The sequence below is a fragment of the Pseudopipra pipra genome, chromosome Z (genome assembly GCF_036250125.1).
Source record: "Pseudopipra pipra isolate bDixPip1 chromosome Z, bDixPip1.hap1, whole genome shotgun sequence".
NCBI lineage: Eukaryota > Metazoa > Chordata > Aves > Passeriformes > Pipridae > Pseudopipra > Pseudopipra pipra.
In genome coordinates this window covers 19,149,078-19,166,917 of record NC_087581.1, presented here as the reverse complement: position 1 = coordinate 19,166,917, position 17,840 = coordinate 19,149,078, and the positions used below count along the sequence as shown (strand labels likewise).

The 17,840-nt window shown below is 37.9% G+C and overlaps 1 protein-coding gene across 5 annotated transcripts in view; it reads right to left on the bottom strand.

Annotated features, from left to right (window-relative positions):
• Positions 1-13,310, bottom strand: part of SREK1 (splicing regulatory glutamic acid and lysine rich protein 1) — a 38,252-nt gene extending 24,942 nt beyond the window's left edge. For 3 of the 5 annotated variants that reach the window (XM_064641915.1, XM_064641916.1, XM_064641917.1), the window contains exons 1-2: positions 13,150-13,310; positions 7,402-7,535 (exon numbers count right to left, since the gene is read on the bottom strand). In XM_064641915.1, the coding sequence (XP_064497985.1) occupies positions 7,402-7,535; positions 13,150-13,310 (295 nt within the window). Of the gene's footprint in view, positions 1-188; positions 4,731-7,401; positions 7,536-13,149 lie in introns of those variants that run through there. The other 2 variants (XM_064641918.1, XM_064641919.1) reach the window with 2 other exon arrangements.
• Positions 13,311-17,840: the final 4,530 nt, after the last annotated feature.

Genomic DNA, 17,840 nt, shown 5'->3' with positions numbered 1-17,840 from the left:
AACAATGAATCTATCTACCAGATCCTTACAAAGAAACAAATAAGAACTTAAGTTTTTCCTTTTACCCTGCTCTACTAGGAAAAACAAAAGTGAGAAAAATTTCAAAGACTAGCAATCTCATTAATGGATTATTATTTTAAAAACTGAATAATGTATACAATTATTTAACACTTTGAGCTATGGGTCACCTGTACTGGAAACTTAACGTTCATGAACCAAACGATATCAAGCATGGACGCTTTCCCAGGGCGGTGTTTTCGCGGTGATCGAAAGTTGTTTTACACATGACAACCGTTCGTGTTGGCTGCATCACTAATAGCACACAGAACATCAGATACAGAAAAGAAGAACATTTTTTAAAGTTTAATCCCCAGAAATGGCAAATAACCAAATCAGTAAAAGAAAGAAAAACAAAAAAAGAAAAAAACAAGTATGTGCTAACTGAAATTTGCGCTCTTCTTTATTCCTCTGGTGCTACCTACTTAGAATGTAAAAACAAGTAAAACATAAAATAAAAAAACTACTGAACTACAGTGACTGCACACAATACATACTACAAGTGAACCTGAAGGTGGAGGAGGGAAGAGCAGAAAAAAATTAGATTTGTACTGTCCCACACTGTAGGTCACCTCAGTTTACGGGAAACTTTGATAAATTTACTTTAAATTTACTGAGACTGAAGAAAATCATAACTGATCAGCTAAGCAAGCTCTGTTTTCCCAGAATATGTATTCCCTGCTCTTTCAACCTGATTATAATCCTACCGCCATGCTAAAAGTTTAAGTAATAACTAATCCGAATTAAATGCAGGTTTCATTCAGTGTTAGTCACAATTAGACTATTAAATGAACCCCAAAAATCTCCAAAAATCAAAAGATTTAATAGTCAAACAATTAGGATTACAATTAAATGTACATTTTAAATTTGAAATGCAAAGGGATTTAAACTGGTACAAACATTAAACACTAAAATAAAAACCTACCAAAAGAATTTCTAATTATACTAGGTATCTATGATCTGTTCAACATTACTGGCATAACTGTACATTTTGCTAACCAGCTAAGCCCTTTGGTATTACCACATGAACCATAATAAAGTAAATGCTCTTATTTAAACATTGTTCTAATGTTTAAATGGTCAAGGAACATACAAAAGCTGTGCCAGTGGCTTTTATGGCTTTGATTCAAACTACGTATGTTTTAACTTACAAGACCTCTAAATTCAAAATTAAAATACAAATATTCTTATCAAAAAGCAAAACATGAGGTATGTTTCAAAACACCATGCAGTTTTAGCTATATGAGTTCCAACTGACCCCATGGAAACCTACTACTTTAAAAAATGAAATTAAAAAACTTTTGCAAACCTATTTTACAGATCTGCAGGAAAGACTGGGTAACAGTTGGATATGACCAAAGGACAAAAAATATCTAAATGAAATTGAATTTGTATGTAGCATGGGTAGAACAGAAAAGATAAAGTAACAGTACCCATTTAATTTCATGCTTCCTATTTACATTTATTTTATTTATGTTAAATTTTGAGACACTTTCCTCCTTAACATGTAAGAAACCACTCGATTTTGCTATCTAAAGGAGAAAAATAGGAAAATTGTTAGCACTTAAGAATTAACTGTGCAATAATGAATTCCAGGGCTTTTTTTAAAAAACATGCATGAATCTAAGCCACCATCACAATGTTCGGCACCCTTCACAGATCTCATTTTGAAGTCAGGCATGCAATGAGAGGTGTACCTGACTGCTCAAAAGTATCATGTGCTTTGCTGCATACCCTCCCTAATATGCTGCCAACTAAAAGGCTTTTGAATATATAGTTCCAGCAGCTGTGCATGCAAATTAGGCACAGAATTATGTACCAATTCTGCTGACAAACTAAATACTTAAGTACTTTCAAACGACTAGTGAACCAGAATTTATCCTGAACAGTGAATATCTTGCAATTTGTGCAGCTTTCTACGGATCAAGAGATATTGCACAAGTAAATCCGATGGCAGACGTGGCTCCTAAAGTGGTGTGTCTGCATGCTAATTGAGATCCTTGGTCAGTAATGTACATAAGCATATGCCTAATTCAAGCATGCACTTACATACAGCCAATTCAACACACACTTAATCAGGTAAACTTACAATACGCTTAGGCACTTAGCCTTTTCAAACAGGAATTGGGTTAGGCACATAACTAAGAAGGACAATGAGTCAAGACTTAAACAGAAGCCTAAACTTCAAGTATATGCATCATGGCATTGAAATAATTGGAACTACTTATTTGCTCAAGTGTTTTTAAAGGAATCCACTGAACATTTCAGTTCCATTCACCATTATAGCAGCTCAAAGAATGAACAGCATGCATATGTAAATTGTAAAGTTTGCAGCATTATTTCCAGAATACTTTGGTCTTTAACAATGTAAAGTTTTAAAATACAAAATCTAGTCCATCAGTTCAATACCACAAAAAAAGATTATTTATTTTGTTTTCAAGAAAGAGAAAGGGTCTATCTCTACAGACACAACCCAAAAATTTGCCTGGATATTCAAAGATAGTGTCTTTTCATATATCTTTTCCAGTTTTTAAGACCAGGCCAAAATTCTGTGGAACACTGTTGTGCAGAAATAAAAATCTGCAATGTCTTAGAAACCTATTTCCCTGGTTTTTAAACGGTTTTAAAAAACAAATTAATATGCAAGACCAAATATCCTCACGAGTATTTTGGAATTTTATCTCTGTGAATTTATTTATAAAAGGAATACAAGCTCACAAAAATACAATAAAACATGTGGGGTTTGACACAACAGATTAGTATAATTTAGTTTAAAAATAACACTTTCATTTTTAAAACATGGTATTTAAAACCTGAATGGAAATGAGGTGAAGATATTTATTTTCTAATGAGGGAAACAGACAATATAAATATGCCACATCTACACCCCATTTCTTAGAAGCTCTACTGCTTAGTAAATTACAATTTCTATGATCAATTATTTATTGATTCTTCACTTTGCAAAGGAATCTGGAAGCAAATGTAGATTAGCTCACCACTGCCTATAAACAGTTGTGATTGCTACTTTTTTGTATCATCAAAGTCTTAAGAGCCGTAGTAAGCCTAGTCCATACCAGAACCCATTTTGATGAAGGCTGAATAGAAGTACCTGCATTAAACAAGTACTAATCACTAATCAGTATTTATTCCTCAAGTGCTCAGAAAAAATTAATTTCCTACTCTTTGTAGTGAAACTACACAGTTAATCCTCACCCCCAAAAATGCGTCTGCAATAAGTTTGTTTTTTAAAAATACTGTTCACAACTACTCTAAACATAATAGTACTTATTTTCCTTCTATTTTAAATCAATGGAACGTGTACACTTACAAATAAAATACTTCATGTGATCCAACTCATGAATCTTAGTGGATTTAGCAGCAGCAAATAAAGACATGACAGCTACTGGCAATTACCTCAACTGCCAAATCCAATAAAAATCATCAAGCAAAGCTCTTTTCAGAGTGAAACCAACAGATCCCAATGCAGCTGGTTGGGAAGAGCAATGCCTGAAGACTAGACACAGCACCTTGTTCACCACTTCTGTTTCAGGGCTCCCATTTCACAGGAAGTGAAAATATCATTTAGGGATGAGAACCATCTCAATCACTCCAGCATGAACTGCCAGGGCTTCTGAGACTGCGAGATGATGGAGAAAACACTTTTTTTTCTGACTTTTCTTTTTTTAAACCTCTTCTTCAAATAATTACCACTGCAGCATGTCAAAAATGCAAGTATATACACACATACGCGCACACACACAGAGAACTGATTCAGTCTTCTCACAAATAACAGTGTTTAAAGACAACGTGTCTCACGTAACACATTCCAACCAAAATTCCAGGCTGCATTTGTACTTATGAGTGGTAAACAGTCTTTTCTGAAAATTACAAGAAAAGGATGAAATCTTCCTGTCACTGACCTCACTGCAGCAAGGTTTCATCAAAAGTAAACAAATATTTCACGACATTCAATATTCATAAAAGTTGTTTCAGAAATAATTATTTTAAGCTCATCACATTAGACATAAATAATCAGCCTTCTTTTAATAGACAGTGCAACCTAAAATAAAACACTCTGCTGAGGAAAATAGCAGAGAAATATCACGACTTTACTTTCTAAAGTTGGTTTCTCCAGAAGCATGAGTCTCAACTGTCCTTTTCCAAGAAGAACTCATAAAACACAACATATGAAAGAATGTATCTCAAAACTGTTCCTGCCTTCTGACACGATGTGCTCATCTGTTGAATTTAGATGCTTAAATGTATTCTAAATCAAATTTATCCTTAATTCACAGCATTGAAGATGAATCATATTCTAAATTCTCTGTATACCATCCACCATTCATAAGCAGCTTCAGGTCAACTTCAAGATCAAACACTGTGAACCCTTTACAAACATCATTTTTACAGAACTGAAGTACCAGTTCACAAGTACAAGGGAAAGAGATTTAACAGAACAAAACAAAAAAGGGACAAAATAAAATAAAAATAAAAGAAACAAAGGAAAGAAATCAAAATAAAATAAAAACAGAGACAGGGCGTCCATCTTCAGCAGGCCAGACTTCGATCTCATTTCCCCCATGAAGGTTTCACTTGGCGGCAGGTTTAGTGGCATGGCAAACAATGCCTAACTCAGGCAAGTGTAACAGGTCTGCCTTGGCCAGTCTAGTCATCTAATAATGCACAAATATCACACAGAGAAAACATACAAAACCAAATTAATAGTCAAAATCCATCTACCAGATAATGTGGACATAAAATTTAGAATGATTAGGGTGGCATCTTTGTTTAGCTTTCAACCTTTGCGTTTTCAAAGTATATTTAAAGAAAAACCTACCAATACACACACAAAAAAAGTCATATTTTAACATCTTAGTAATCTTACTTCACTTACAATTACATTTTTGTTAAATTGTTATACTAAATGTCATATAATTAAGACTGATTTCATTCTGTAGTGATTCCCTCCTCATACACCCTTGATTTACCACTGTTTAAATACATTCCCAATTTCAGATTTTATTCTCTTTTAAAAAACTGGGTTTTCAGAGTTCATTTCACCTCTCTCTTATGTTCACTTGGCGCATGAAATGTTTTATTACTGGCACTGTTGGACAATTACATAATTTTACCTCCTGGTAGAATAAAGCCATCACTACTTTTAAAGCCCGTGATCCACTCCACTGACTCCATTAACAATGCATCATATGACACATATTGAATCAAAAACCTTGAGCTGTGGTCTCCAAAGTCATATTTATTCCACACAATAAATTAATCAGAAAGTTAAATCTGTATAATTCACATCTTTTTATAAATGCTTATAATAAAAAGTTACATGAAAACAGCATTCTGACATTAAAAAAAGAAGTTACCTCAAAACCCAATCACTTGTTCACCTAATTATACATACATTTCTGTGGAGTCTAGAATGATTTTGAAGAGTGACATTTTAATACAGTTTCTCAGAAACACCTAATAAGTCAGCTACAAATAAGAGTCGGAACAAGATTTGTCAGAACTTTGATTTTTTCTCCTTCCACTCATTGTCTACCACCAACAGACAGGAAAAATGTAGCTTTACCTGCCTGTTGCCATATCATGTCAGGCAGTGATCTCATCAGAAGAAAAACACTAGGAGGTGTGTTCACTCATTAGGCAACAATCTTCCCTCTCTGGAAGTACTGAACCAGTGTTAACATCTTTTTGACAAAATGTAAAACTAAGATCCTGAATAAACCTTAGTCAATGTATTTAGGGGCAATTTTCCACCTGGGGACTCTGATCCCCTTAGCCTATACACAGTTGCAAGTGGATACAGCCATATTCTCTTTGTGGTTTTAGAACAAGTTCAAAATATGAAACCAAAAAGGCCCTAAAACAAGGCACAGAAGCAACTAAGAATCTAGGCTTTACAAAGACAAATGTGCGATATGCCCTTAGTAAGAAGGCTACAAGAACAGGCAGGTCAGATGTAGGTCAATATGGCCTTTAGTGAAAAGAACTTAGAGGGTTTCTGAAATTTTGAAGACCTGGCAGAGTTTGCTAAGAAAATCCCAGATGATTATTACAGCAGTGCTTATCTCACACTATCTAGATCATGATGTGGCAAACAAGCTGAAAAACAGTACTCTGGGACCATCGTTAACAAACTCTAGGAAGTTAACAGTATTTTTTTGAACTCTTGCAGTTAGAGATGTATAAGGGGTATTTCTGGACCTGCTGCAGTTCATGGTTCAACCACTATACATATTGTTCATGGCAAAGCTACCAGGTTGAAAGTGAAGTCAGGTTCACTCCATCAGCTGGAATGATTCCACTCCAAAGAGGCAAAAGGGCCAGAGCTAAACAGTTAGATGCTCGATTACACAATGATCCCAATGAAGTCAATGGGGCTCTGCCTAACTCCAACAAAAACGCCTACCTTAGGACCACGCTTCAGGTAACTGTATTCAGATCTAGGATACTATACTAACAATACAAGCTGTCTTGTATTCAATATATACATAAAAGTATGGCCTCAAGCTAGGTAAAGGAACATTTGCCAATTTAGTATTCATCAAGCATTTTGTTTTTTTAAGAGTTTTTAAAAGCATTTTATGATGGAAGCATTCTGTACAGATCACTGCTTATTTAAGGAGATACCTAAAACCAAAGAGAAGTATTGCTATAGATAAGAAAAGCTTTATGACACATAAAGTAACATTTTCAACAGTAACATGAAAGAAAAATTCCTTTTAAAAAATAAAGCTAACAGGTAAACATTTCTATTCAAAAGTAACTATCACCATGAATGATAAATATTTTAGTTTAGATGACTCTAAAATGGCCAAATCCATATATTGCTCGTCTACAAGAGAAAACTGGGATGTACTCTTAAACAATGCAAAAATAATCGTCTTAAAAAAAATCACAAGTCAACAAAAAATCCACTACACCAAAGGTGATACATTAAGATTCAAACTCCAATGTTATTGTGTCAGGAAACTGTCTGATCTTTTCAGAGCTCCATTGACTTCAGTGAGCACTCTGTGTAAGAATAACCTTGCCAACACAAACCATAGTGAATTATTTTACTTTTTTTCCCCCTCAAAATATGTGATGATTATGGAAAACTGAATTATAATTTAAACCAACTACCTTATTGCTAATGCTGAATTTCAATTAAATCTGTATCATTGGGTTCCTCATTCCATTTTCAATTTTGATTCAAGACTTTTCTCTCAAAAAGCAATAAAATAAAACAAAAGAACAACAGAGCACCACCTTTTTACATGGAAAGCTTAAAACACTGAACAGACACAACAAAGACCAATAGTACAAAAGAATGTCTAAAATACCAACCTTCTGCGCAGGGCACAACTATCAAAGCTCTGTCAATAAAAACCGTGTTAGTTAGATGCTGGGCCACACCAACACTTGATGCTTCGCGAAACTTAATATAACATACTTTGGAGGAAAAAGCAAGAGGTGCGTTGCTGCAAGATAAAATGAAAAAACCCAATTACTCATATTAAAAAACTGCATGTACATATTTTTAACTATTACTTCTTAATAAAAAAGGTTTTAGACTAGGTGAGTTGCTGCAAGATAAAAGAAAAAAAACCAATCAGTCATATTAAATAACTGCTTGCATGTATTTTTAACTATTACTCCTTAAGGAAAAAAAAGGTTTTACACTTCCTAGAAAAGTTAGTCGTAAGAGTATAGAAATCTACTAACTTGCACATCTACTTACTATGTCACTGAAAGAAGCATAGTGTAGCACCTCCTTCTTTTTAATGAAAATTTATGAAACCAAAATCACTAATCAAAAAGGCTAATTTTCTTTTATAATCTTGGCACACAACATTGAATAGTAGTTCCAACTTACTGTTTTAAGTAGCATATTTACTTGATGCATTTGTCAAGTAAATAATTTATAGTGTATCTTTTTTTCTCCAAATAAACCTTGTTGAGGAAAGCCAAACAATAAACCCTGCCATTCTTCAGTGGGTCCTTCAGATACTAGCCTGTAATAACTAATATTTTTTCTTTGGTTTTCATAAAAGCTGTTTTATTAATTCTTATTAAATGAAAAGCAGTTATTGAGAGTTCTTTCAAATACTGGGTCTTAGATGACTAATATAACAAAATTCCTTTTTATCATCTGCCTTAGTTTGGCATATTGTAGCCCGACATAACACTGGATGAGGGAGGAGCAACTCATCATTTGGCTACAAAAAGGAAGAAAATTTGTAATTTGCTTTTCCATTAAGCAGTATACCAACTGAGAATATGTAAACATTGAAATCTTGATCAAAACCACAGAAGTTTGCTTTAAAAATGGATTCCCTAGTCAAGGTTTGTGACCTTTATATGAGCAGCTTATTTCTTCACATGAAGGAAGTACAGATGAAATTTTTAAAGAGAGAATGCAACAGGATATTGCTGAAATATTAGCAATTTCCATTTGAAAAGACCATTTGCCTTCTAGCAAAGCAGAAACTTAGGGAAAATGCACTGCATAAACTGTTTCACCCTGGTCCTGCCTCAACCCGAACTGAAAAACTCGTCAACTTCCTGGAAGTACCAGCAGCAGTTCAAGTTTAACTCAACCCATTTTGTAGTTCCCTCAAATTCCAAAGCAGGTACTTCCAAAGTTATTCTATGAAATTAATTAGATTTCAATATTTAAATATAAATTTAAAAGTTTTAGACATATTATTTCATCATATTAATTGCAAAAAATAAATAAAAATAAAATAAATAAATAAATAAAATAAATAAATAAATAAGTAAAATAACTTATTAAAACAGAATGTTATGGGAACTTCAGAGGCAGGCAGACTATATGTTTCACATATAGTTATAGTTTCACATATAGTTCTGGTTACCAGAACAGTAGCACCTAGGTAAAATATCTAAAGAGATGGTCAAATTCAGAATTGGATTTAGAAACACTTATGATGAACACTGAGGAGGAAAAACTAAACAGGGCGTGGGAGAGACAAACATGAAAGCCTCATACAGTTTAGAAAAACATTACAAGATGACCACATTTCTTCTACCCACTTTGTCTGTAGTGGCCAATGTTTTCACAGTTTCAAGTTTCCACATTCAGGAAAGAAAAAATTGCATAGAAAGGCTTCTGAGCCACCTGTAGGGTCTTTGTTAGATCAGTTTCCAACATCAGAAACGACAGTCAGCTATGATTTTTTTAGCACTCAACAGAAACTTTGTTGACCAAAAAGACTTTTAATGGCCACAAGATTTTATTTGGTTTGGTTTGCTGGGGGAGGGGAACCCAAGGTGGGCAGAGGAGGGGGTGTTGGAGGGGGTGTTTTGGGTTTTTCTGTTGTCATTGTTTGCTGTTTGTTTGTTTCTTCATAAATACACATGTCAGTGTTACAAGTCAAATGGCTGAAGCCTTCACTGAAGGTTCTGTGGTCCACACTGTTGAAAAACCATAGAATCAACTGGGTTGGAAAAGACCTCCCAAGATCAAGTCCAGCCCCTGATCTAACACCACCACGGTTACTAGACCATGGCACTAAGTGCCACATCCAGTCTCATCTTAAAAACGTCCAGGGATGGTGAATCCATCACCTCCCTGGGCAGCCCATTCCAATGTCTGATTACCCTCTCTGTAAAATATTTCTTCCTAATATCCAACCTAAACCTCCCCTGGCAGAGCTTAAGACTTCTGATGTCTCCCAGGTTCTTCTACATTTTTGTTTTCATTGCCAACTCAAGAACATAATTCTGCTCCAAGCAGTTTCAGGCCCCATAATAATCTTTATAAATTTCAACATGTACAGAGCCAGCTCTGACAAGTGTGTTTTTTGTAACACTCGCCCTCCTGTTTCACTTGGATTTAAATCACAAAAGCTATCTGCAAACTATGTTAAAAAATATTAACATCCGAACACTACTGCAAATGAGGCTCTACAAAGAAGTCTTGGTACCAAGCCTTTTCTGAAGGTTAAGAAGGAGAAATTCTCTATAAGGAGACCATCTCTGCTAAAAACATACTAATGATGCATCTACGTCAAGGGAAACTATTAAGATCCAAAAGAACTAAAACTCTAGAAGGTTTCACAGTGATTGAGTCCCTTTTAGGAAGTGAGCCTCTGAAATCTTCCCAGCAGATTTCTTAAGAAGTCTTTCCTAAAACAGAAAAGTCCTATTCTGTTTTAATTCCTTTTGTTGCCTTTTTTCTGCTAACCTTTTCTGAAGCTGAATTTATAGAGAGTCATAGTCTTCTTCCTAGGGTTAAGCAGCATTGATGCCAAAAAGCAATTTCTACATCTCTGACTGAAGGTTACTAAAATCCAGTTTCTTCAGGAAAGCAAAAAAAAACTCAAAAAGGAAATAAATATCTAAATAGTACTCAGACATTTCTGACATTTTTCTTTTCCTTTGTAGGGAGATAGCAACACTCCATCTCCCAACAACAATCAACTGAAATATTTTCTAAGAATGACCTGTTCAGAAAGCTACAGTAAAAAAAAAAAATCAAAGAAAAGGCTATAAAAGTGTCCAAATTTTCTCCATGGTGTGTGGAGGAGACAACAGAAATTAATAACTTATTAAAACAGAATGTTATGGAATAATTATGCAGAGGCTGTGTGTGTTTTGCCTCAAAGGCCTCATCTTTGAGGTAACTTCATTGTTACCTGCATGAGTTAACAATGTCTACTGATTGGACCATACAGGTGACAAATCTATGTCCCTTTCCTGAGTTAAGTGAAGATGGCCTATCCACTTACTGTAAGGCACAAGTGAGAGTGACTCAGTCTGGTGGCACCCCTCAAAGCTAAACCAGGCTTTGCTCAGCTACTAGGATTCATGAACAGAGAACACCATTAGGCTCTGAACTAGAAGAGGCCCCAAAGCCTATCACCAAGGTCTGGTACAACATGTGTCTCCACCTCTCAACACCTGCTGGGTTGCAACCAGAGCGGAGCTTCCCGGTGGCAGAACACAGAGGCCAATCCAGTCTTGCGCTTGACTAGGGAAGGGTTACAACCAACTAGCCCGTTGTCCAACTTTTGGTTAAAACAAAAGTTTATTTTGAAACCCTTGAGTGTTCTAGCTTCCAAGTCCACTCCAGACTATGCAGAAGCAAACAGCGTTCACAGCAGGACTTTGCACATCTAATGGAGAGAGTTTGCACCTCCCTGCTTTCAAATAACTCATTCTGCAAAAACCCAACTGTTGCTCAATAAAGTTGTTCAACATTTAACTGTTGAAAAATCCTCTTACTTGAAGGCTTATCCCTATAAATGTGATTTTGAAGGCTAGTCTGAAACACAGAGTTCAGCTGGGTGATAAATGTATCACAAAAGCACAGGTGGGACTAGGAATCAGATTACAGGCATCACTGATCTCCTCGCAGGCTGAAAAAAAACACCAGGCTGTTTGAGCGGCTGGCATACTGGAGAACATACTCAAGGCAAAAGACCTGTCACACACTGCAAACCAGCTTCACATTTCAACTGTACTGCAAACTGAAAGGGATCAATAAAACTTTTTGCTTGGGACAGCTTTGCTTCCCAACCACTTGTCAATGAAACATTATTTCCTAAATTTATCACAATGTTATTCAAATATATTTTCAGAAAGTTAACAGGAGGCACCTCTTTTTTTGAAACAAAAAAAGGGCATTAGAGCAAATAATTAATTTTCTCTCAAGGTACTAATTTGAAAGTCAGGTCAAACGTCCCTACCAATTAGGCAAGGAAATCTATATTTCTAACAGTTATGTATAAAAACTGTAAATAAAACCAAGAGTAAAAGATGTAATTACAATCCCACATCTGTCTCTGAAAACTGAATTCATCATGAAGAACCAAATTTTATAGCATCATAACCCTGACATTCCCAAGCTAAATCCTACTATGGTACTGGATTTTATTATTTTACATGTATATACACACTCTGGCACAACCGTACACATCAGCACAAATATTATTTATATATGGATGTCAAAAAAGTACCTATTTGTCTTAAAATCTCTTATATAACCTAGTGAAAGATAAGACCAACAGCTGTAACAAAACAAAAAAAAAACGGTCAGGAGAAAACCCAAAGTATAAAGAATCAATTGTGGAACATCTCCAAGGCAAAGCCCTAGAAAACTGTATAAAAATCCACCACATATCTAATAAAGTGTCTAAAAATCAATAAGGCTGCTTTAAGCATATTACATACTATTTACATATTAAATAGTTAATTTTTCTGAATGGCTGGCATTCAAACATACTCAGATGAAATGTAGCTAGATAAGCATTTATAAACACCAACTTTTTGGCTATTCAGCTTTGTAAATCTAAATTTGGTCAGTCTTTACATCTTCTTTTTATTAAAATTCAAGTATGTAGATGCAAATGACTTCCTCTCCTTTCTGCTATTTAATTTTTGTAAGAAAATACACAGTTTGAAAGGGCATATCTGTTATTCACTTGCCAGTACAACTGCTGCCTAAAAAAAACCCATTTATTTTCCTCCCTTTTTCTGCTGACTACCACCTACTCGGAAGAAGCAACACTGTTATACTGCGAGCCCCAGCATCTCCCACCTCAGCGCATCCCTCGCGAACCTCTACAATCTAGGGAAAGGTGAGACGTCCATGATTAACTTACTGCACAAATCTTATGGGGAGCAACTCGGGGCACAAGGTAGGGAAGGTTCCGTCCATCTGCGGAACCTCAGCTATTCTGGCTTCTGTTCGACCACCCCCAGAAGGAGCAGAGCCCTTCTAACAGAAGGGGAAAAAAAGGGGAAAGGCAAGCAGGCGGGCAGAGGCGGGCTGAGGGCTCCCTGGCCCAGCTGCCCTGCACACAGCCCGAGCGAGGAGAAGAGTGCCAGGTACAGTGGGTTTCCAAAAGGGAAAAGGCCTGGCGCCGCCATCTTAAGTGCGGGCGCAGCTCCTTCCCCGCCGGCTCGGCCATACAAAGGCGGGGGCACGTGACACCTGTCCAGTGCCCGCACTCAAGATGGCGGGCCGGGTCTTCTGCTTCTGCCCTCCCCGCCGCCCCCTGGCCCCTCCGCGCCTCCTTCTCCTCCCGAGTCTCCGTCCCTGCGGAGGCCGGCGCGGGCCCCACTTACTCCGGGGGATAGAGGCGCAGCTCCTCTATATCTCCCAGGAAGCCGAAGAGCGTCCGCATCTGCTCGCTGGTCACGGCCGAGGAGAGGTTGGTGACCTGGATAACGGACGTGGGGCCCAGGGGGAAGCCCAGCGGGACCCCGATCCCGCCGCTGTTCATCATGGCGGCGCTTCCCTGGCCGCTCCGCGCGCACCCGGGGGCGGGACCCGCCCACCGAGAGGGGCGCGCGCCGTCGGCCGGAGCGGCCCCGCGTGCGGGCGGGCCCTCTAGAGGCACACTCGGCTGCCTCCGGAGGAGCGCCCCGGGCGGAGGGCGGCCCCTGCCGGCGGGGCCTCCGGCTCGCACGGGGCGGGAAGAGCCCTTGCTTCCCGAGGAGCCGCTTTTCCCGAGGAGCCGCTTCCCACGGAGCCGGCTGGGCCACGGTGGGCAGGGCGGGGCCGGCGCGGGCCGCGGGCCCCGCCCAGGAAGGGGCGCGGGCTGCGAGAGGCCGCCCCTCCCGCGAGCTCTTGCGCGCGCACGGCGGCCGCTGCGCGGCGGGCCAGGGGCGGTGCCGAGACCCCGCGGCTATGGCGGGCCTCTGAGGGAGTGCCTGCTAGCGGCTAGGGGCGCTATGACCACCGCCCGGGCCAATTTCCCATTTAAATGCTCTTTTGGTGGCCAAGTTCAACGAAAGAGTTTAATGCCCCTAGGGAATAAAACCTTGAAACACCCTGTGTCTAAACAGGAACGGGTTGTAGTAGATGGGTTGCAAATGCTTCTGTTATATCTTGACTGCAAATCTATCCCACCTAAATTGAGTTTACCTGGAGTTGTAGTTGAAGTTCTCGTGAAAAATTAAATCAGCTGGAGAAAATGAGACTGAGCACTTTGTGTGTCTGTGAGCACTATGAAGGATCAAACTGTTATCTTTCCTACATGGTACAGAGCTGTGCATCTTGGCACTGAAAAGTTTAAGGTTTCAGGCAGTTTGTAAGCCTTTCCAAAACCCGAACCTGAACTGAGAAGGGACTGAAGTGTTTTTGAGGTTATCTGGGCTGAAAAAATACTGCAAATTTGTGATACTTCCCTGAGCAAGTAGGTCTGTTGTTACAGAATGTCCATAGATAAGCCTGGGTATTGCTTCCATCATTCAGAGATTTATTTTATGTAAAAGTGCCTGTGAATATATTTAAGGTAGGACTTATTTCAAAATGATAATTGGTGCACTCATATTCTTCTTCTAAATTAAATCCATATTCAAACAGTAAAAGATTTAAAATGTAAGTTAAATCCTTTCAGCCATTCTGGTAGCTTCTAATTAGCCCAAGTTCAGAGTCATTTAACTGGAGAATTCCAGATCTTTTGTTATATATTGTGCAAAGTCAAACTCTGGTATGATTATTCTGTATAGTTTTCTTACATTTTCACTAACTCACCTCTTTTAAAGATGGTTAGCAGAGGTAGAGAAGCAACTACTGCTTTGAACATTGTTATGCTTTCTCTTTGTATCTCTCAGTAAAGGGTACCAAAACAATTAGCTCTAAAATTCACAAAGAAAAGCTCTGTGATGTCAGAACTGTCTGGATACCATCCTTCAGGTAAAGCCCTTAATACTACATATGAAATTCTGAGCTCTTGGTCTGCTTTTTGAAAGCAAAACAAGCAAAACACTGTTTAAATTTTCTACTTGTCAGTCCCCAAATGTAAAATGGTGAAGTCTTTAAATAAGAGCAACTACTAACCTTTTGTCTAAGTATTTCATGATTTTTCCACCAGGATTAAAAAGCATTTACTAGGAAATGTTAGTTGCAAGTACCAGTAGAAAAATATTGGCAATTTAGAAGGAAGTTACAGTAAAAGCTGTTTTAGATGATCATGAGAAAAGTCTTTTTCCTTACAAGAAGTCACCTTTAGAGCAGACAGTGGGTGGTCTGATAGAGGTGTGGAACTTGCTGCACTTCCATGGGTAGAGAATGGAAATCATATGAGGTAAAATAAAGACATAAGCATTAGAAAGCTTTCTTTAGCCTTCTTTAAATGGAACCTTAAAAGATTTCAAAAAGAGCTAACAATTATTTGATAAAAATAAAATAGTTCTAAGTAATTTATGAGAAGTAAAATTTAACTTCAGATTTAACTAATCCTGCAGTATGGGTAAAGTTTGCCTGTGGAAATCCAAAGTCCTTGGATTTTGTTGCCTTAAGAGACCGCAGAAAACAGGACTCCGAGCCAACTTAGTGTATAAGATAAAGAGAGTACGTCCTTTAATTCCAGGCCTGAGGCCCACAGGAATACATATTGACATGCCTCTCGTGTCCAGGGGGTTCCACAATTTAAGGTGTTAACCCATCCAATCCCAGATTTGTCCTCCCCCCAGCACGCCCCTCTAGAAATTGAGGCAGGGGGCTCTGGACCCCCTTTTCCTCGACCTCCTCTCCATCACAGCACATACAGTCCTTGGAGTCCCTCCAAACTCCCGGGTTTGAAGGTTGCTCTGCCTGTGTGATATCTTGTTGTCCAGGCCAGTGTGCAGACATTCTTAAACAGAATGAAGGCCTACCTTGAGGGAAGTCTAAACAAGCTCATGGAATTTTGAGCGAGTGATATGGAATGGGGTAAAAGTATTGGGAAAACGTGTAAACTACTGTGTTAAAGGCTGAGGGATATAATACAGCTACTTCTAAAATCTACAAAAAGCTAAAAATCCATAGGCATCAGTCCCCCCTTTTAGAGGTTTGACAAAACTTCAATCTTTTCTAGCCTCTACCACTTATACTGAGAAAGTCTGAAGCAAGGAAGAGGTCCCCATGGCCAAGGAGAAGCTGGTTAAAAGAATTGTTCACATGGAAAACCTCTGGACCTGATGGGATGTTCCTGTGAGTGTTGAGAAATACAGTGAATGTTACTGTGAGACCACCACTAATTATCTTTGAAAAGTCATAGTGTTTGGGGAGGTGAACATCACGTCTAGATTCCAGATGGGCAGGAAGGAGCACTGGTAAAACTACAGGCCAGGCACTTCAATCCCTGGGAAAGTGATGGAGCAAATCCTCGCAGCCAGCCATTTTCAAACATGTTAAAGGACAAGAAGGAGACCAGGAGTTGTGAGGATGGATTTACAAAGAGAAAATTGTGCTACCTGCTGGTAGCCTTCTGCAGTGAAATGACTGGCTCCACACATGAGGGTAGAGCAGCTGGTACTGTTTACCTTGACTTTAGCAAGGCTTTTGTGACTTTGTCCCATGGCATCCCATAAAACATTTTTCTTTGCTCTTTCAGAAGCAGTATGAGAATGCCACTAAAAGCCAATATATTTGTATAGCCTGTGCTATGTAAGTTTTACTTCCATACACAGTAACTTAATACCACCTGCCCCATCATACAACCAAAATTCCAATATTTTGCATAGATTAGTGATGCAGAACACAGGAGACGAGTATTTCTTTTACAAAATGAATGTTCCTTCTCTTGTGAATTAATCAAGAAGAATAATCTTCAAATGCCAGTCTCCTCCTACTACTCACAGTAGACTGACTGTTCAAATTGCTGATAATACTCCTATTTTACTCCATGTGTAATTTCATGCACAGATGCTTGCCAAGTTCTGCTCATGGCCAAATTCTCAGTTCTGATAGTATGAATTGTTAGTAGCCAGAGCAGACAGTTAACATGAAATCTGAAATCAAGAGTATGTGTTTTACCTATAGTTATTTCAACATCGTTTTTTCTACAATAAAACTGCATGTGAAAGTAGGATTTTTGAAATATCTAATGCAATTCAGACTCACACCTCAGTTTAAACTTGAACTAACTTTCAAATACAAATTGAAAAACGTTAACTTCGTAGCATTTCACAGACAATAGCTTTTATTCTAAACTCCAGCAGATCTACAGCACTTCCCAAATGCTAGAAGTTGCTTTCACCCCCTTTCCATTGTTATACCATTCAGATTTATCAGGTAGCTGCTATCTGTTTTGTATACACCTTAGTATAATTTTTGGGGTTTTTTCAAGAAGACTGCCGTGTAGAACTGAGAAAATATCTTACAGAAAAAAACCTCTTAATGCTGCGAAGTAATCCCCAATCCACCACAGCTCAAAAATTATATAAAATGCATTTTAAAATAACTATTTTTCACAAAATATAAGACCAAATTTATATACCTACCTAGAAAAAATTATAAAAATATTTTTCCCAGATAACTTTTCCTCATGGAGTAACTATTTTCCCCAAATGAAAGTTGATCTAGAAATCTTAAAATCCTCCTTATATTGAGATAAACAGATGAACATAGTCAATGTAAGTAGCTGAAATCCTTTCAAACCTCCTGCCTCTGATGGCAGTCAGCAGTACAAACTGGCATTGGTAAACTGTGAGATTTCTACATCTGCTTTTTATCTGTTTTACGGCAAACACATGAAAAAAAATTAGTATTGTTATGTTGAGCATAGCAGTATCTGTTAGAAGAGTTGTATTAGCAGGTATATGAGTTTTACAATTAAATTCTTCTCCCCATAAAATTGCTTAATTCAAAAATGGAGTAGCTTTTCTCAACTTACAATTATTTTTAAACTTACCTCAAAGTAAAATGAGAGACTCAGCTGTCAACCTGAGACAGTATTTTTATCTCTGAATCTCCAAGCACACATTAACAGAGGAAGAACATCACTACCATTTGGAGACTGGAAAAATGCACTAAAGTGGGTAAAATT